The sequence below is a fragment of the Mirounga angustirostris genome, unplaced genomic scaffold (assembly GCF_029215605.1).
Source record: "Mirounga angustirostris isolate CCGP_5_RB_7025 unplaced genomic scaffold, mMirAng1.0.hap1 SCAF_2, whole genome shotgun sequence".
Lineage (NCBI taxonomy): Eukaryota > Metazoa > Chordata > Mammalia > Carnivora > Phocidae > Mirounga > Mirounga angustirostris.
Window position 1 is genome coordinate 45,396,172 of NW_026991710.1, and position 21,101 is coordinate 45,417,272.

The following is a 21,101-nucleotide window of genomic DNA, read 5'->3' on the forward strand; positions in this document are numbered from 1 at the left end:
ACCAAGGAAGCACGACCCGTAATGGGCTCTGCCCTCAGAAACCTGTAGTTCCCTAATGTTTGTCACTGACCTCTGTCCAACAGTTGATCCTTATTATTCATGGATTCCATATCTGTGGAGCCACCCATTCACTAAAATTCGTAACCCCCAAATCAAATGTTTTTGTACCTGGAGAGTGGCAGATAAATAAATAAAGGTCCCAGCTGAGGTCAAACAAGGTCAAACTGCCTTGTTTCAGCTCTCCTACTGTAAACTAGAATCCCTTTCGCAGTTGATTATTGCCACTTTTTTTTTTTTTTTTGCATTTTTTTTTTCCTGCTGGTGATTTCACGGTTTAAAATGGTCCCCAAGTGTAGTGCTGAAGTGCTGTCTAGTGTTCCAAGCAAAAAAAGGCTGTGTGTCTTACAGGGAAAATGTGTCTTAGATAAGCTTCATTCAGGCAGGAGTTATAGGTTGTTGGCCGTGAGCTCAATGTGAACAAATCAATAGTATAAATTAAGTAAGTTGTCTTTAAGCAAAAACTCACATAAAACAAAGTTATGTACTGACTGGTTGACAAGCGTGTGATCAGGGACTTAACTGTGTTGCCCTTCAGAGCAATGGTTCAGTACTCATAACTCAGGGTTTGCAGTACCGCAAATAAGGAGAATGAAGTGAATCTGTGCCTTCCTCTATTGCTGTTTAACTGAAGGAGAAAGCAGACCAGAGTAATCTTTATTAAGGGCCAATTGTGGGCCAAACATGGTGCTAAACATTTAAAATACATTCACTCACGTTAACTCTCACAACCAACTTGTGAGGTAGGTAGCAGCTTCATTTTACAGATGAGAAAACTGATGGTGAGAGAGGATAAGTAAATTTTCTAAGGTCACACAGCCAGTGGTAGAATACTATCCCCTACTACCTCCTGGGAGATGACTGGGGGAAGATGATAAAATTGAACGGAACATTAATTCTCAGTCTCAGTTGTTGTGATGGTAGGATGGGAGTATGAGGGGCAATTTGAGAAGATGACAATTAGGACAATCTCAGCCAAGTGACAAAAAGATTCTCCTCGAGGCTGGGGGACCTATAAGCTGGACAGTCACCTCTCCCTGTTGGAGATCCCGAGGGGATGGGTGACAGGGAGAGGGTGGGTTTCTACCAGTGTGAAGGGTCCCCTTCCCCACAGGGCACATTATAATCTATTCTTAATTATTCATTCATTTACTCAACATGTGTTGAATACCTACTATCTTATCCCAAGTTTAGACACTGGGGATTCAAAACAGATTAAAAAGCACTAGGCTCACGGAACTTACTTCTAGTGACAGGATTGAAAGATTGGAGTTGTATAGCTTTAGGTTAATACTTTTCCTAAAGTATTGTGGTATTCCAACTTTCATGATACCAACAAATACCGACGTAGAAATATTTCCATTCTGTCTGACTCCGATAACAGCACCAAAGCTGCCAAGCAGATAGGAGGCAGCCAAGCCACCCCGCTGCTTGCACGGGACTGAGTGCTCAGTTTCCTAGGGCTCCCTCTTCCCATGGTGAACTAGATAGTCTGAAAAGTTGTCCTGCTGCGAGACATTACCTGCTGGATAAACGGAACAAAACTGGCCCATTGTTATTATAATTATCCTAAGGAAATGATGCACCCTCAAAGTTACTTGAAGTCTTTTCGGAACAATGGTTCTGAACCTGGCCTGCACACTAAATCGTCTAGGAGCTTTTAAAAGTCCTGCTGCCCAGGTCACGAGCAAACCAATTAAGTCAGAATCTTGCAGGAGAACTCGGGCATCAGAATTTTATAAAACTCCTCAGGGGATTCTGATGTCCAGCCAAGGTCAAGAACCACTGCTTTAGAATGTGACAGAGCACATGGTGTGCAGGGTGAGTTGGTGGTTCCAGTGTTCTGTAAATTTCACTCAAAATTGCTGAAACTGGTGTATCTCAAAAGTTACCTAGCTTCTTGAATTTCCTCTCTATTCCCTCCTTTCTTCTGCTCTCCACCCTATGCTGGGAGGTTGATGGCACCACTTTTCAAGTAGATGCAAAGAACCAACCTAAGTGGGTACCTTTCTGAGTCTAAATATGTCTGTTTATAGTTAAATGTTTTGATTTTTTTTAAACAAGTTCCTGCTAAGCTGAGACTACATGTGAAAGCCAAAGAGGAGATACATGAATTGCAGGCTAAGGGCTTTATGATTTCCACCAATAAGTCTCTAGGTGTCAAGGATAATACCCAATATGTACCTAATAAATACCAATCATACTCTTTGCCAATCTCTGATTTGGGTTCATATTCTTTGGAGCCAATATCTGATTTTTTTTGTTTTAAATGAATGAACCAACAAACCCCCCAAACATTTCCTATATATGCAGGGAAGAAACAGACCAATAATTACTTAATTTGAGTATCCTTTGGGTACCTGGGTGGCTCAGTCAGTTAAGCATCTACCTTCAGCTCAGGTCATGACCTCAGGGTCCTGGGATTGAGCCCCACATCAGGCTCCCTGCTCAGTGGAGAGTCTGCTCCCTCTTTCTGCTCATTCTCTCTCAAACAAACAACAAATAAATATAAAAAATATTTTAAAAAATATTATGAGTGTCCTTTGAATCTAAAATGTCCTCTATACCTGAAAGGTGCTATTAGAAAAAAAAGCATGGGACACGGAAGACGGAAATATTCCATGCTGTAAAGCAAAGTGAACCCTCTGGCCAGTATCCTGGGGGTTTCCCATGTAACTGTTTGCATTAGGCTCTGGGATGTCTCAGAGATGGAGCAGGACTCCCTGTCCTGAAATCCTTGAAGAGCAAGAACAAGAACTAGATGAAAGTTTTCAGGGATTTGTTTATAAGAACATCATGCTGCCATTTTGTTTGCATAGACCTAAACACAGGTTTTGGATCTAACTTGGAGATATACAGAGCAGTATTACGTTTGGATTGGTCAAAGACATCATGTCAGAGGCGCCTGGGTGGCTCAGTCGGTTGAGCATCTGACTCTTGATTTCGGTTCAGGTCATGATCTCAGGGTTGTGAGATGAAGCCCCTGTTGGGATCCACACTGGATGCGGAGCCTGCTTAAGATTCTTTCTCTCTCTCCGCGCCCCCCCCTCCCCCCCAGACATCAACATGTCACAGTCAAGGTGCTTATAATAAAATAACTCATACCGGGGCGCCTGGGTGGCTCAGTTGGTTAAGCGACTGCCTTCAGCTCAGGTCATGATCCTGGAGTCCCGGGATTGAGTCCCACATCGGGCTCCCTGCTCAGCGGGGGGTCTGCTTCCCCCTCTGCCCTCTTCCCTCTTGTGCTGTCTCTCATTCTCTCTCTCAAATAAATAAATAAAATCTTTAAAAAAATAAAAAAAAAATAACTCATACCAGGGTTTATAATGCCAGTAACAATAAAAACTGAAATGAAACAGCATTTACTGAAACTTTTCTATGTTCCAGGTACCAATGCTTTTCATGTATTAGCTCACTTAAGATCCCAACAATCCCAAGTGGCAGACTTTAATATTATACCTGCTTTGCAATCAAGAAAACTATGAATCAAGGAGGATAGGGTCATACCAGTAGTTAAGTGGCAAAGAGGGATTTGACTCATGTGGTCTGACTCCAAAGTTCGCATCCTTAACCATTCTCCGCTGTATTTCCTCACTTGTATCGGTCAGATTTTGGCTGCTGGGGGCCCAGAAGTCTTAAGAGTTGAAGACAATTGGTAGGGTCAGGCCTGGGGTCAGCCTCGGAGACCTATCAAGCCCATGGTCACCAGTGGGTTATGGCTATCGCCCCTACCTTCTGGACTGGAGCTGGGAGGGGCTACTAGGCTTGGGCTGATGCATGGAATAATAAATCAGGATCCTAGTGCATCTGAAAAAACTTCACCCCAAAGAAGCATCAAGAAAAGAAGGCCAACCATCTCCTGGATAACACAGACCTTTCAGAGGTGGCATGCCAACTTTTTGCTTATTCACTCTCTATGGGGGCATGCCAGATGTGGCTCAGAAGTCTGGGGATGGAACTGGGGGTGCAGACCGAGCAGAGTTCACCATTTATAAAGTTGCTGGTCAAACTCTGTGACTAGCAGAGGGTTGGGGTTGCAGAGAGAAAACCAGATTTCTTTGTGCTCAGGTAGGAGAAAAGGACAGCATGCAAGGACAGGCCAGGCAGAGCAACTGAAAAGAAAGAGGCCTCCAAAGAAGCAGGAATGAGGGAGGGGCCGTTCACGTTCCCACGTCACAACTGGGTCCCAACAGGCCTGCCCTGGCCCTGACAGTTATCTTCCAGTGATCCAAAGGCTTGGTGGTGCACAAAGAGCCAAGCTGCATCAGCAGCTCTGATCTGAGACATACCTGAGCAGACAGGGGCCCCTGGCTCCGAAGCTCTAGCCTGTCAAGACCCGGGCAGCTTCTTGCTCTCTGCCCCAGCCTGCCATCTTCAGCTGGGCTGGGCATCTCTAATAAGCAGCTTCGCTGCATGAATTGCCTCGCCTCGCCTCGCCTCGCCTCGCCTCGCCTCGCCTCGCCTCCTCTAACTGGGAGCAGCACTGCTGCCTAAGCATTTCATTCTCGGTCCCATGCTGCACAGCTTCCGGAGCGGGGTGGGGGGTCCTTCGGAAGCCAGGGCTGTGGGGTAATTGTTGCAGCTGCTACTGAAATTCACTTTCGGATTTCTGTTCCCTGAGCACAAAGTTCTGAAAGCTCCCATGGAGAAGGAGCAGGCTTTGCATCCTGCAGGCTCGGGCTACCCAGACAAATTCCTAAAGCCTCATTTCTGTGTGGTCTCTTTCAAAACCTTCTGAATGTTCCAGGAGGTCTACTTCTTGATAAAATTTTCTCCCTCACTTGGGGTCAGGCCAGAAGAGAGCAGAACAGATGTTAGATCTAAAGCTTTCCCCATTCAACCACTTGACCACTGGCTGGCTAATCTGCCGTGATGTAAATGAAATGTCTTTGAGCCTTTCTCATTCAGGGAAAAGACAAGCCTCCAAAAAAGCTGGAGGACATCCCTTCTTCAAGAAAAACAACATGAAAGGACAGGGTGATTGAAGTCAGCTGCATTTCTGCCTGTAAGAATATTAAAGTGCTCGCTCTTTTCCTCTCAGAAAGTCAAAATGGATTATGCTTGAGTTCTCAACCCCCTACAAGGATTTTCCTTCTTTTCCAAGTCATCACCCAACGGACCAAAAAAAAAAAAAAAAGCTTCAATTCCCTAAGAGAGGAGCCCTACAACGAATCACAATTTAGATGTGGAGTAAATATTATGATCCCAGCTGGGAAAATTGATGCCAGAGTGGTGCTGGGGGAGCAGGGCTCAGTCAGTGCTCAGAGCTCAAACTTCAGGGGAAAGGAACACTGGAGTGTGCTGACAGTTATCTTAGAGGTTTTTCTCCTTCTTCACCCTACTTGGAGTTACCAGGAAGCCTGGCAAATGATCAAACACCACACACAAATGTTATGCCCCCAGAGGCCCTGCTTGGGCAACTATTTGGGCCAGGTTCTCCCAGGACACCGGCCCTTCCAGAGCCTCTTGTCTGCAACTGAGGAGACGTCCCCATCTGGCCCTGGAAGGACTGACACTAGACGGAGCTCAGGTATCTGTACCAGGGCCCCCTTAGATACATTCATTTAAGAAATACCATCCTTCCCTGAATGTAATATGTGACATTTATTATAAGGTGCATCCCTGTTACCACAAAAAGCCAAGTAAATTAGGACATTACCTTTGTTATCATAACGAATTTATAGTTTATGCTCATTGAAAGAGCTCTTTTAGAGCTATTTACACTGGAATGTATCATCTATCCCCTGTCAATTCGTCAAAGGGAAAATACAAGCAAGATAAATTCATTAAGGTATTCTTAAAACTTTTTCCACACTGAAGAGTTTTGTTTTTTTTTTTTAAGACTTTATTTTTAAGTCATCTCTACACCCAACTTGGGGCTCGAACTTATAACCCGGAGACCAAGAGTTGCCTGCTCCACCGACTGAGCCAGTCAGTGCCCCTTAATTGTTTATTTTGAAATAATTTTAGGTTTACAGAGGAAAAAGTGCAGAGAGATGAGGCTGCGGGTCTAGGTGCCACACTTTGAACAGCAAGCCTGGAGAATACCCAGATTTATACACCAGAAACGCCATTTACTGGCTGTGTGGATGGCAGACCTGCAGTTTCCTTTTGTGGAAGCTGGGATAACTCCCCTTACCTTCCAAGGCTGCCAACTCCCCTTACCTTCCAAGGCTGCCAACTCCCCTTACCTTCCAAGGCTGCCGTGAGTAGCAAAGGAGCAAAAATGCACAGAAGCCCTCAGTTAACCATCAACTACCCACGAACATCAGTTATTCTCACTACCTACAAGGTACCACGTAGCATTCTTGCCCTAAAGGAGTTCAGAGTCAAGAATGGCCCTACATTGATCTGGTGCTGCACATCCTACAGTGACTTCATACCCGTTCCACAGTTTGACCTTCGCAATAATCCTGTGCAGCAGGTACACTAAACTGTTCCTTCACTTATTACATGGGTTATCCTGAAGCTCTGAGGGTGTTGCCTTGTCACAGTAAACTCTACTTTGGACATGTGGGCTTGTCCTTGTCCCCCTCACTGTACGTACTTGTAACTTCATCCCGTATGAAGGCAGCTCTGTCAGCACTGGGTTACTAGGTCTGTTTCACCAGGTCTGAACCAGTCTTACTTTTCGGACCCGGAACTTCCCTGCAATCTCAGCCTGCTTTGCGGCCCAGGCCCTTCCACAGCCGGCTCCTCTCCTGGGTGACCCACGGAGGAACTAAGGGAGGCGGGGCTAGTGCGTGCTCCAGCTGGTCCAAATCAGCCGCACCCACCTCCTTTGTAGAACTGTAAAGTCAATTCAACACATTAGCTTTTTCAAAGGCGCCAGATCATTTTGCCATTAACCCAACTTGAGATAAAAGAGTTCAACTATTTAACACATCAGTTTGAAGTAAAAACAAAGCAAAAACAAAAGGTCTCCTGACCTCATCACTTTCTTTTGTAGGCTTTGTGGGGTAGTGGGGTGGTGGGTCTTATCGACCTGAAAAACCCACCCAGAACAGGCTTGGGAAAAGCTTTCCTTAGACATTTCTAGTACTTCCCACCCACCTTCCTGAAGAGTAAAGGTCTCACGAGGAAATCTTTAGAACTGCCTAAAATAAGCTGACATTCATTTATACACTCACAAGTCTTCTCCTGCCTGGAATCTTAACAGTGCCACTCCTGGATCTAAATTTTTTTAAAAAGGTTACATTCATATGCTCCCTGGCTTAAAAGTTCTTTTGACGACAATTTAGGGTTCCTTCTTAAAATAGTTGCTAAAGGCAAGAGGCTGCCTTACAATTAAAAACAGATGAGGTGAGATCATTTGTGGGGTAGCTCGAGGTGAAGGAAGCACCATAATCTTATCCGCTGTGGGGAGGAATTTAGAATGAAGGAAGGCTGGCTGGCCTTGGGCTCCATCCAAGAGTGTTGTCACTAAACTACCCAAAGAGAGCCTTATAAGGCAGCTTCTTGTAGAAGGCAAGTCTGCAGTAAACCCGGAGGGCAGGCTCTAGGGGAAGGATAGAAATCATATTTAGTGGTGCCAACAGATGCTGCTTAGCTCAATCATTCCATCTCATAGGTCTAGAGTATCAAAGACTTTAAAACTTTTAACAGTCTCTTCCACAGGCTTCCCCTCCTCACTTAGGTTCTCTCCCAGCTCTCCACAAGAGAATCTTTGAGACAGAATTCTCTGGACTCCCACAGGAACATGTTACGGTATTCCACATTTTTTTTTTTTTTTACCAGCAAGTTCTTCCTATTGTGTAATCTAAATGTGCCTCATGGCTACTTAATTCCAGGCCCTTTAATTCCATCTCCTGAGGAATTGTAGAACTTAAGGTCAGGCACCTTTCATTTAATAACTCATTCCCAACCATGAAGAAACATTAACTTGTTTTTTGGATTACTTTCCTTGAAAAGAATCTTAAGTCCTTTAAGTCCCCTTTCCAAGGCTGCCTATTCTCTTTTCTAAACCTTCTTCAGGTTTTCAAATCTTCCCTGAAATGCAGTGACTAAAACTAGGTAAAGTAAGAATGAGCTAAGGTCCTGACGTTTCTGTGCTCAAGAAGGGCAAAGGAGGCCAGAGAAGTTTTAAAAGCTGGGGTAGACTTTTTTGGGATGTGACTTTTTCTGTGTCTGATCTGAAGGCAGAGAGAGGAATGGGGATTGTGGGAGAGAAAGGAAGAGCTTCCTGAAATGAGCAAGTGGCTGTAATTTGGGAGCAGGGCTAGCTAATGAGCAAGCGATGTGAGGACACTTTGTAAGGAGTCATTTATAAGAAAAAAGCACAGCACAATGGGCTCCTCTCTCCCAAGTAACACACAGCTTGCCCCCAAGGGTTAGGAATCCGGATTTGACAATGCTTCTAAGATCTGAGAAACTGAACGTCTTGTGAAGAAGTCTAGGCATCCTTTGCTGGGATTATTTTAAACAGCTTCCTAATGGGAGTCTCTGACCGCAGTCTTGCCCCTTTCCAATCCATTCTAAGGGTGGCCAATAGATTTTTTAAAAAGCATAAATCCAATGATATCACTCACTAGGTCCCACTGCTCTTGTGATCGCCTCTAAACCTCGATGCATCTAAACTTCTCCCTCCCTCAGTGGGCTCTGTCAGGTGTCCAGCTGCCACCGCTGCTCCCTCTCTCTGCAAGGCAGCTCCATGGGATCACGTGCTCGTCCTTCTGCTGCTAATACTCGTCTCCTCTCCCTTCTAAGTCCATTCTAATTCCCGGGCTAGCTCTGCTGCAGCCAATTCCTTCACATCCCTGTCTCAGGACCTTATTCTTCCAGCAAGTCATTTCTGGCTCTTTTTCTACAAATCCGGGTGAAGGATCCCCCTCCTCTGGGCTCTGTGACCATCTTATGGTATAACTGTGTTAGCTTAACAAGTATTGCACGGACTTCCATTCCCCCCCATCCCTGGAGATAAACCAGACCATTAATAATTTCATTTAATTCTCAAATCGCTATTTCCACTTTCAGTAAAGTTCTACAATTCTGACACCAGTTGCAACGTATTTTTTCCATGCCACCAAGCTAGTCTTCGACACCAGCTGGGTGTCCTTTTCTGACAGCGGAGATAGCGTTAACTCGCACTGCTCAGTCCCTCCAGACTGCACCCCCAACCCTTCAAATGCCCATCACAAGTCCAGTTTGCCACCTGTGCCTCTGACTTGGGCACAGACTGGAGGTTCCAACCACTCCCTCCTTAGGTTCAATTAATTTGTTAGAGGGGCTCACAGAACTCAGAGAAACATTTTACTTACAAAATTTCCAGTTTATTACAAAAGGATACAACTCAGGAAGAGCCAGACAGAAGAGCTGTGTAGGGCAATGTACGGGAAAGGGGTATGGTTGGAGTTTCCATGCCCTGTCTGGGAGCGCCACTCTCCCAGCATCTCCAATGTTCACCAACCCAGAAGCTCTCTGAACCCATCCTTCTGGGTATTTGTGGAGGCTTCATTACATAAACCTGATTTAATGATTCGATGACAATCATTGTTCTCCAGCCCAGCTCCCCTCCTAGGAGGTGGGGGGTGGGCCTAAAAGTTCCCACCCAATAATCAAGTGGTTGGTTCAACTGGCAGGCAACCTGCCCCCTCCTCAGTCCCAAAGTCACTCATTAACACAGCAAAAGATACCCCATCACCCTCCACTTAGGAAATTCCAAGGGCTTTAGGAGCTTCGCCCTAAATGAAGTTAAGATCACATATATACTTATTGTAAATCACAATATCACAAATTCATAACTCATTAGTGGATAGTAATACAAAGACATTTAAATGATAGGCTCATTTTTGGGACGCCTGGGTGGCTCAGTCGGTTAAGCGTCTGCCTTCAGCTCAGGTCATGATCCCAGAGTCCTGGGATCGAGTCCCGCATCGGGCTCCTTGTTCCACGGGGAGCCTGCTTCTCCCTCTGCCTCTGCCTCTCTCTCTCTATCTCTCATGAATAAATAAATAAAATCTTTAAAAAAAAATAAAAATAAAAATAAAAATAAATAAATGATAGGCTCATTTTTATGTTGATAACCTAAAATGAGCTTCTCAAAGAGCAAATGTTTAAAATCCATCAAATGAAATGAGTTTCTGAAAACCAAATTCTTTTACTGAAGCTTTTTCTATTTATAGAACAGTTTCTACAGCTCTGAACCTAATTCTTACCAAAAAGGGGATGGAGAAATGTTGGGATTTGGAGGGAAAAGTGACCACCTAATGTTAGAATTCAGGATAGCAGAGGAAGGGAAGATGAGTCAACAGTCCGATATATTCCTTGGCCTAGACTTCAGGAAGGCAGAATATACAAGGAGAAAAGAGAACAGACAGGCAGGAGAGTCCACAGCCTGCATTTCCAAATGGGAAGGCCCCTTCTTACATGGATTCCTTTGTTTATTCAACAAATATTTACCAAGTGTCCAACTAATCACCAGCCACTGTATTTATAAATAATTATAAGATGGAGTCCCTCTTTTTGGGTGCTCCTAGTCTAGTGGGGAAGACAGACATTCAAAGAGCCCTTTGGAGACAATGGGGAGTGCTATACTAACCAGCAGAGCTTGTTTTTCCCTCAGGAATTCTGGTCCCTTGGCCGAAATCCCCACATGGATCCTCTGCATGGCTTGGCCCGCCCTCACTCAATACTGATCCTCCATCCCTAGCCTCCATCCCATTTCCCTGTTGTACATTCTTCACAGCACATGCTATTAAATAAAAATGTTTCTGTCTAAAGCTTACAGTAAAAGCCATGAGAAAGGGACCTTATTTTATTCAAGGCTGCTTGCCCTGAGACTAGAAGAACGCCTGGTAAATTTCATTCAACGTATGTTTAAAGCATCTACTAGTGCCAGGCACTGATGTAGGCATAGATCAGGAAGCAAAAGTTCCCTTTCCTCATAGAGCTTACTTTCAAGTTCCATAATGACAATGCATATCTATTGTGTGCTTTCCACAACACTGAATCTTAACAGCAACTCTGAGACAGGTACGATTATAATCCCTCTATTACAGGTGAGGAAACCCAGTTCCAAGAGGTCAAGTGACTTGCCTAAGCATAAGGGGCAGGGTTAAGATGCGTACCCAGGGATCTGGCTCTAGAGCTCAGTGTCTCACCATTCTGCTAGAACCCCTCTTGCTTACATATACACAATATGTGTGCAATAAATATTGTTGAAAAATGGCTGGAAGCCTACAGAAAACTGAAGGAGGACAAGGACATCATTATGGGGGTACAGGGTAGGTGGAACACAGCAGGGTGGGGGGAGGTTAAGGAGCTTCATAGAGAAAGGGACATGGGCTGATTCTTGAAGGCCTGGAGTTCAAAGAGTGGAAAGATAGTGAGGGTGTGACTGCAAACAATAGCAAACAGCAACACTTACTGTGACTGGACCATAAGGGGGTTGAAGAGGAGAAAAAATAAATAAACGATCAACATAACCTCAAAGGCATTCCTGCTGAACAGTGCATCCTGGGGACGAATTACACAGAACTTCTCTGAGTTCCAGTTTTAGGGAAGGAACTTTCAGGCCCACCCCCCACCTCCTGGGAGGGGAGACAGGCCAGAGACCAATGATTTGTCATCGAATCATTAAATCAGGTTTATGTAATCATACATATACAAATCATATAGTTATGGAAAACAGCCTTGTATGCCCAGCTAGGCAGTTTGAACTTGGTCCTAAAAGTACTAAACACAGAGACCCAAGGTGGCTGAAATGGAATCACTGAGAAGCTCGGATTTAAAGGACCATGAACAAACCACGAACAAAAGGTGTTAACCAAGAATCAGAATAAAGGAGCACCATATTCTCTTCCAACTGTGTGATTTTATTATAGATCTCAGCACCTCTATAACTTTTTATTAAACTGAATTGTCAAATCCCCTCTTCCACTTACTCATGACATCAGGGACCTCAATAAGATCTAATGGCACTAAACTCATAATGGCAGTTCCAAGGTTTGACATGATTAGCTCATTACCTTTTGGACATAATTTTGAGAAGATGGCTTTGCCTCTTACCACAGGTTCAGAAAACAGGCAGACCAAGATCTTTCCCCAGATGGTAGGTAAGTGGTGATCTCAGAAAAGAAGGGGACAATTGGGAGGGTCTACCAGGGAAGGCACTCAGGGAGGTGAGACTGCAACTTGTATGGATACTTTTTTTATTGTTATGTTAATCACCATACATTACATTATCAGTCTTTGATGTAGTGTTCCACGATTCATTGTTTGTGCATAACACCCAGTGCTCCACGCAGAGCGTGCCCCCCCAACACCCATCACCTGGCTAACTCATACTCCCACCCCCCTCCCCTCTAGAACCCTCAGTTTGTTTTTCAGAGTCCATCATCTCTCATGGTTCGTCTCCCCCTCCTGCTATCTTTTTTTTTTTCCTTAACATATATTGCATTATTTGTTTCAGAGGTACAGATCTGTGATTCAGCTATGGATACTTTCTTAATCAGCAAGACCAGATCTGTTTGTGCATCCTTGGCTATAAAACACCGAGCACAGGGCTGACATGTGCTATATGCTCAATAAGTGTTGGTTAACGAGATGAACAAGAATGCCCCCCTTCTCTCAATACCTGAGGAAGCATAACTCAAGTTTCTTCTCAGGGTAGAAATAACTGGAGGAACCTAGAAAATGCATTTCCTATTCTTTGCAGAGTCCCAGTACTAAATGGCACAGAAATAAATGGCACTCTGTCAGGTTTGCCTCTGTCATTGTCAAAACACCTCCACATCAGGAGAAATATATTAGGAGATCTGGTTTTGGCCCCATTTGTCTCTGTTGTAGAAAAGTACACTGGTAGACCTCATATTCTTTTCTGCTTACTCTGGCATAATAAATGCTCCCAGGCATTAGACCCCATATCTCTAAATTTAGATTGGGAAGAAAAGGCTAATTTATGTCAAGGTTTCCAGTTTTAGATGCTATTTCCCTTAATATTTTCCCAAACAAAAAGAAAAACCAGGTCCATATCTTCATGGGGTTAACAGTCTGGAAAGGTGCTGAGGAACTGAGTGTTGATGGCAATGAGGTGATAGGCCTAGTTCTATAGGACTGTCCATCTCAAGATTTTATAATCCCACTGTGTGTTTAGAGACACACATAGCAGGAGAGAAAAAGGGATAAAACCAGCTACAGGCTAGAATTGGCAACAATGCCTAAACAATCATCCAGCTAACCTTCTGCTCTGATAAGCAAGTACCAGTGATTTGGAAAGACTATGGGGAAAAATTCCCCTTGGAATGCTTATAAGAAAAATCTCAGTATTTGGAATGAGTTTTTAAACTGCATACATTTCTCTTTTCAGGAAATGACTGATAAGTTAGATCCAAAAGAACAAATGACTATTTTTGTTGGAAAAGTCTATGAATTATTTTGGGTTGTGATTTTCTAAGTTTACGGTGACAATAATCTAAACAGCCAACAGTTAAGATTCAACGCTTTCAGTAGTGAACTCTGAAATTAGTGACATACGACCTATCAGAATATGGACTTCTGGGAAAAGCTCTAAAAAAAGAAATTATTTGGAAAGTGTGGAGAAAGTCTGAGGTGTGCTTAAAGAAGCAACTGCCTCTGTCATTTCAAGAGAACTGCCTCCCTCCTCCTTTCTACATTGGCTGGGGCCAGGAGAGGGACTGCCAAGGTTGGATCTCTAACTCTCCCTTTAACATTTTCCGTAGGCAGTAATTTCATTTCAGACAGAGTTAAAATCTCTGAGGTTTCTTCCCCCTTACAAGTCCAGACTCTTCTTTATTTTCCCTTTTCATTTATGGCAAGTTTGGACCTGTCTGGAAAAAAAATAAATAAATAAACGATCAAACATGACCTCAAAGGCATTCCTGCTGAACAGTGCATCCTGGGGACGAATTACACAAAAATGGGACAAGAAAAACAAAATGGTCGTAAGCTTCACAATATAAACTACCCCATAAAAACATTCTTCGAAGAGTTTGTACTTTTTGCCCACAGATAATTAGCTACATTATTGTTTGAGAATCTTTAATTTCCACTAAGTGAATTACTTTCTCTAATATTAAGAAACCATGAGATCCAATTTTTAAAATTCTTACAGTCTAGCCAATTAAACGTAGGACAAAGAACTTCTCTGAAAGTCCTCACTTGCGCACCTCATCGTCAAACTCTTTACCCCTCTCTCTTGACTTCCCTTCCACCGGAGCCAAGAAAGGACGACGAGGAAACGACATCTTGGGTTTCCAAAGGAGTGGGGGCAGCACTGTGCTGGCTGAGCCTTTGGGACGCGGGAGCCTGTGGTATCGGAAAACGTTTTCTGTATCTACCCTCGCCCCGCCAGTCCTCACTTCTCGGCGCACGCAACAAGCTTCCAAAATAAAACCACCAAAAAAAGAGCAGAGGGGGCGCCGCCCATGCCTCTCGGCGGCTGCCAGCCCCTCCGCCCCGAATCCGTCCCCCGGGACGCCCACTGGGGTCCTCGCGGGACAGCGCGACCGCGGACGCCCTGTCGGGTCTGATCCGCCAGGGGGCGCGCGGCCGCCGGGGCGGGGTCGGAAGGGACAGCGCTCGTGCCCACCTTGCTCGCAGGTGCCCTTGCTGACCTGGGTGATGGCCTTCTCCCCGCGGCTCTCGGCCCTCAGGCTGGCGGCGCGCAGCTGGCACCCGCTGGGGTAGGTGACGTCGTCGCTGCCGCACACCGGGTAGCGGCTCTTGCACACGCACACGCCGCTCACCCCCGGGCCTCCGGCTGCTGCCCCGGCTTTACCCTTCCGCCTCTTGCGGCTCTTCACGCACTCCATGCCCGGCGCGCAGTGCCCCCTGCCGGCGCCGCCGCCCCCGCACGGCTCGCCCTCGCCGCGGGCGCACACCGGGCAGCAGCCGCACGCGTCGCGGGTCTCGCCCAGCTGGCAGCCCCGCGGGGGCAGGGGCGGGCAGGCGGCCGGCTCGCAGGGGCCGCAGGCGTCCGAAGAGGAGGAAGAGGAGAGGGGCAGGAGCAGGAGCAGCAACCCGGCGGCGCCGAGGAGCAGGACGCTCAGCGGCGGCCGCTCCATGGCTGGGTGCGGAGGCGGCGGGAGCGCGAGTGAGTCGGGTGCCCCCGCCCGGCGCTTTAAGCCCGGCGCCCCGCCCGGCCCGGCCGCGGGAACCACACCCCGGGGCGGTGAGAGTTCGGCCGCCCCGCCCGCGCCGCGCCTCCCGGGACCGCCCGGCTCGAGCGCCCCAGCCGACGGGGCGGGGCATCCGCGCGGGCCCTGGGCCCTCGGTCTCGCGGCCGCTTCCCAGCGCGCCGCGCCGGCTCCGCTCGGGCCCCCGCCCTCAGCCCCGCGGACTGCTCCCCAGGCCCTGGGGGTCGCCCGGATATCTATACTTCTTAACGACTTTGAGCCGACCCTGTGTTTAAGCTCTTAAATTCCCCGTGGGCCTGGGAGACCTGAGTACTGACTACTCTTTTAATAACAAGTCGTGTTTAAAACCCCACGTGGGGATTTGTGTCCCCGTTGGCCACAGGCCCGGTGTGGCCTTGGGTGCCGGGCTAAGAGGACAAATCATTGCCAACCACTCCTCGTTTTTGGAACTGCATAATGGACCCCTGCCCCTGTGCTCTCTTACGCCAAGTCAAGTTTTAAGTGTGAGTTCTGAATTCATGAGAGCTGTTGCATTGCCTTAAGTTCATACTAAATCGTGTTGGATCTCCAACAAACCTCTCCGAAGAACAGGGCACAGCTGGGTGTGCCACTGAGGCACCCGAAGCAATTTTCACCAGTAGTCCCATGAGGTTTTTGGTATAAAGGACTGACATTTCCTCCTCCGTCTCTCTGTAAAGTGCTCTGCAGACTTTCCTCCGTTTCTCTGTAAAGTGCTCTGCAGACTTACCCTTAAAGCCTCTTTTTCCTGAGAGTATGTCCTTCAAATCCTTCCTATCCAGACATTTAAATTCTTTCCATTTTTATTGAACATACAACATTGCAATGTGCATCATTCTGCATGTCACCTTTTAGTTCTTTAGAGAAGTTTTTTTCTTAGCATAAATCCAAGGATTTATAGGACTGCTAACACGATGCCACCAGCAATATATGATGTCACTCATCAGCCTTCCTAGGATTCCTGTAAACTTTTTTGAAAATTATACAATCACAAAATTTATTTGGGGAATAAAAAAACCAAGCATCCTCCTATCCGGAAAACCTAGCACTGCTTTTTGGCCTCTCCTTGGATATTCTGGGAAAGTGACACTTTTCTTTACAAGGTCATATGTTGACATGACAATTGTTTGTAAAACGATGAAAAGTCTTTGGAGCAGAGTTTTCCTAAATATTCTTGCCTTTGTCCCACTTGAGATACAGTTTACATGAACCCAGTATACAGTCCCAAATTGAAACAAATGCAGAGTGCACTCTGATATTTCCTATTCTGTTGTAACATTATGAATTGATCAAGGTCAGCTAAGTTGAGATGACCCACTATGACTATCCTGTCATAGGTTTAGCCTCCCCACAACCTGACCCCTAGAACAAGGAGTCCAGTGCAAATAGTTTACTTGAGAGGCCACATAAGGACACACCAGTTCCACGGGGCTTGGGGGGGGGGGGAGTGGACAGAAAGGGAAGACAGTCAGTTAAGGTGCTTATCAAGTTAGCTCCCAGGTGGATGTGCAGCCAGATGAAGCCCTCAGGCTCTACAAGTTTGGGGGGGTGGCATAGGGACACTGACAGCAGCTGTGTGGTGTTCTGAAACCCTGCATCAAAGCCAGCAGTAGGCATGCAAGCACGTGGGACAGTAGAGTTCCTTTGGGGTTCCTCACCGCCCGGGAAGCAGAAGAACAGCGGCGTTCTTGTCACTGAAGGGGGCTCCTGCGCGGTGTGAGAGCGCCAACGAGGAGCACCTGGAAATAGGAACAGATGCGCTTATTCAGAGAAAGGAGAAACGGCAGGAAAATGGAGCCTTGACAAAGAAATTTGACAACTCCTTGCTTCCAAGAAAGAAGATATTGTCACCTATTCAGCTTTAGTTCTAGTGAGATGAAAAGCCTGGGTGTGGAGAGAGGACTATGTCATTTGCAAATAGAATTTTATACTTCTTCCTGTTTAATCTTTCTGCCATTGATTGATTGATTGATTGATTGATTTCTGGCCATTGTCCTGGGTAGAACCTCCAGTATAATGAATAGAAGTGGTGAGAGTGGGCATCATTTTCTTGCTCCTGACCTTAACCTTAGAAGGAACGCTTTCAGTCTTTCACCACTAAGGATGATGTTACCTGTGAGTGTTTCATAGATGGTCTTTTCGGGTTGAGGAAATTCTTTTCTATCCCCCATTTTGTTGAGTGCTTTTATCATCAAGAGTTGGAATTTTAACTTTTGAATTGTCAAATGCCTTTTTTGCATCTGTTGAGAGGATCAGTGTTGATGATGGCATAGTACATTAATTGATTTTTTTTTATTTTTTAAAGATTTTTATTTATTTATTTATTTGACAGAGAGAGACACAGTGAGAGAAGGAACACAAGCAGGGGGAGTGGGAGTGGGAGAAGAAGGCTTCCTGCTGAGCAGGGAGCCTGATGCGGGGCTCCATCCCAGGACCCTGGGATCATGACCTGAGCCGAAGGCAGACGCTTAACGACTGAGCCACCCAGGCGCCCCATTAATTGATTTTTGAACATTAAACCAAACTTGCGTGCTTGGGATAAAATCCCACTTAGTCATGATGTATAGTCCTTTTTTTTTTTTTTTTTTGTATGTTTCTGGGTTTGGTCTGCTAACAGGCTGTTGCAGGTTTTTGGCATCTGTATTCATTGGTGATACTGGACCACAGTTTTCTTTGTTGTCTTTGGTTTTGGTGTCAGGGTGACAGTGGCCTCAGAGTGAGTTAGGAAGTATTCTCTCATCTTCTGTTGTTTGTTTGTTTGTTTGAAGAGTTTCTGAAGAATTGGTATTAATTTTTCTTCAGATGTTTAGTAGACTTCACCAGTGAAGTCATCTCAGCCCCAGCTTTTCTTCATGGACCGTGTTTTGTTACTAATTTAATCTCTTTATTTGTTATAGGTCTGTATTAGTTGGTGGGGCTGCCATAATCAAATACTACAGACGAGGCGGCTTAAACAACAGACAATTATTTTCTCGCAGTTCTGGAGGCTTGAAGCCCCAGATCAAGGTGCTGGGAACATTGGTGTCCTCTGAGGGCTATGAGGGCAAGATCTTCGCCCTACTCCAGACAAGGTGCCAGCTACAGAATACGACACAGCCCCTCTCTCACTAGACAAGACTGCTGCTTTACCTAAATAAAAACGTAAAAAAAAAAGACTGCAGCTTTACCAATTATTTCTATTACTCGAGTCTGCCTTCCCTATAGATAAGAGTTATTGAGATAATCATAGAATTGTTCCATCCAGAGTGAACTCCTGATTCCTTAAATCGTCCCCAGAATTACTCAACCAGAGTCCAAATCCTATAATAGGTTCTTTCTAACACCCTCTTAACTTCGGGAACTCCGCAGTTCCACGTGGAGCCCATTCTCTCTTGCTACAGTAAGAAAGCCAACGTATTTGACTACAGATGTGTTCCTGGTGGCCTTTGGATGAAGGGCAATGGCACAGGAGAGATTTGCCCCCCAGCTCCTTCTTTTTCTATTCTCTTTCAGCTCAACATGCCCCCACCCCAACCCACAGCACATTCCCAAACTTTGTCAGTGGGTCCATGTACCTGGCAAACACCCTTCTTGGTGGGGAGGGGCATCTCCAAGACTTCCCAGGCCAGCAAACTTCGATGGCATCTGTGGGAGGCTGAGGGTGCCATGTGGCCTTCCCTGCTGTATCCCTCTGTGCCCTGCCTCCCCAGCAGACATCTGACTGGAAAATGGACTATTTGTTTCCCATTTTTGCAAACACCACAGAGATATTGGCTGCTCCCCCCCTCACTTGGCTTCTTCGGGTGGGAGGGGGCAGGCATGAAGGGGAGGAGAACCCCACTGTGTCCTCCGTTGGGCTCTCACTCGCCCCCAACCAGCTTATGTAGAGCAGGGGTGAATATGCTGGGAGGGGTTGATTGTTGTAGGCCCTTTAGCACTGGGGAACATTCTGCTCCAGTTCTTGGTGGCTCTTTTTTAGAATGTGGGAACATGTGGCATCTGTAGTTTTGGGTTGTGGATCCTAGCTCCATTTCCAGGCACAGGAAAAGTTGTTCTATCTAACAGTCTGTTATGATAGTTATTCATCATCTTTATCATCACTTCATTTTCTCCTCCTCTCCCTCCTCCTCCTTCATCATCATCAGTAAATAGATTGTCAGGTGGTGGGATGGGGTATGGATGATGATCCCAGCCCAGATAAACAGCACATGAAAAGGACAAAGCCAGTGCAAAGGATTTTGGCACATCCCAACAACTGGAAAAAGTCCAGCATAGCTGAAGCAAGGTGTGTATGGGGAGAATTGGGGAAAGCTGACTCTGGAGAGAAGGCAGATACAAGACGACCAAGGGTTTTGCACACCATGCCCACGACTTTGGACCGGAGCTCATAGATGACAGGGAGCTGTTGAAGGATGCTGCGGAGAGGCAAGATCAGGATTGCAGCATAGGAAGGTCAGTACAGAAGAGGGGAATGGATTGGAACAGGGACAGACTTGAAGAAGGAGTGTAATTTCTACAAAGTAGGGGCTACCTTTAGCTTTTGTAGTGTCTTTATATAAATTAGGAAAAAGCCCCCCGGCCCTTCCCCGCCCTGGGCAGATGCAGCACAGAGGGTACAAGACTTGGCAAGTAGATGATGCCTTTGTACCAAGAAGAAGTCGCCTCTTCCTCCTGGGAGGAGAACCGAGCCTGCACCAAAATACATGGCCTAGCAGGTGAAGGGAGGGCTGAATTTCAGCCTCACTCGCTTCCTGTGCATGCCCCTCACAGCCTTACAGGGAAGCCTGACCTGGTGCCAACATTGGGCCTGATACAGAGCTGGCACTGAGTTAAAATTTTTAAAAAGTCAGCTGGGCAACTACTCCCGCCCACTATAACTCCCATCCAGGCAGGAATCAAGGAGGACTTGACGTGAGTTGTGGTGATGGGAAGGCAGGACCGTCCCAAATGGACCACATCATTTGTTGTCCATTCTGACACTTTCGTGAGCAAAAGGGAGTACTGTTTATACTTGTGCTGGGACAACAGGCATAAATCAAGATTGTCCTGGACAACAGGGACATGCGGTCACCCTAAATAGAGGGGAAAGGATGGATGAGAGGTTTTTTTTAAGATGTAGAACATACAGGCCTTTGAAAGTAACTGTGAGAAGGAGTAAAGAGAAAACCTTGAAACTTCTGGCCTGGGAGACTTGGTGAAATTGCTGCTGAGGCAGGTTTGTGTTGGGAGAAGATGATGAGCTTGGTTTTGGCTGTGCTGATTCTTTATAAAACCAGGTTCATCCTTTTTGGACAGTTCTAGAAAGGTGGGGGGGGGGGCTCTGTAGTGATCATATCACCTTGTCGTAGAGACATGGCAGGAAATTTGACTTAGAGTCAGCCCTTGATGCTGGTTCTCTCTATTTATGTGAAGTCCCTCAATGATAAAATCTCATTGTTTAATAAAGGACAGAAACCGATTTCTTATCAGCATTCTACATCTGATCTCTTAAAAGAGCTACAGCTATGCAGGGAAATAGCTAATGGTATAATTGAAAAGGCATTAAAAGCCTATAAAATTCCATATTAGAGACACAGAACTGGAAGGACTCTCTAGAGGTCATTGAAAGCTAGGTGATGCTGGAGCGTTTAGCCCCAATTGTAAGTCATCAGGGGCACGGAGATATCTGAAGGACTTTTAGAGATCATCAAGGAAGATGGTCTCTCTCACATTCTGCTCTATTATTTGACAACCTTTCAAGATTTCTGAAGGTCACTGAATAATAAGCTAACTTCCAAATATACACAATTGCAAAGAAAATTTAGGTTTACGCTCTAATCCTCACTATACCAGATATATCACATGAGGCTGTTAAATCTCTGGGAGCTTCATTTCCTGGCTTAAAATTCATTATTTTACACTTTAACTTTGAATTAACACAGACTTTTACATTTGCATCCCCCTAAAAAATAA

General features: G+C 45.8%; 1 protein-coding gene across 1 annotated transcript in view; it reads right to left on the bottom strand.

Moving 5' to 3' along the window:
* The window catches only part of IGFBP7 (insulin like growth factor binding protein 7), a 70,188-nt gene extending 55,065 nt beyond the window's left edge, over positions 1–15,123 (bottom strand). The window contains exon 1 of the mRNA XM_045881088.2: positions 14,606–15,123. Coding sequence (XP_045737044.1) covers positions 14,606–15,080 — 475 coding nt within the window. The 5' untranslated portion in view covers positions 15,081–15,123. The remainder of the gene's footprint in view (positions 1–14,605) is intronic.
* Between the last annotated feature and the right edge of the window lie 5,978 nt (positions 15,124–21,101).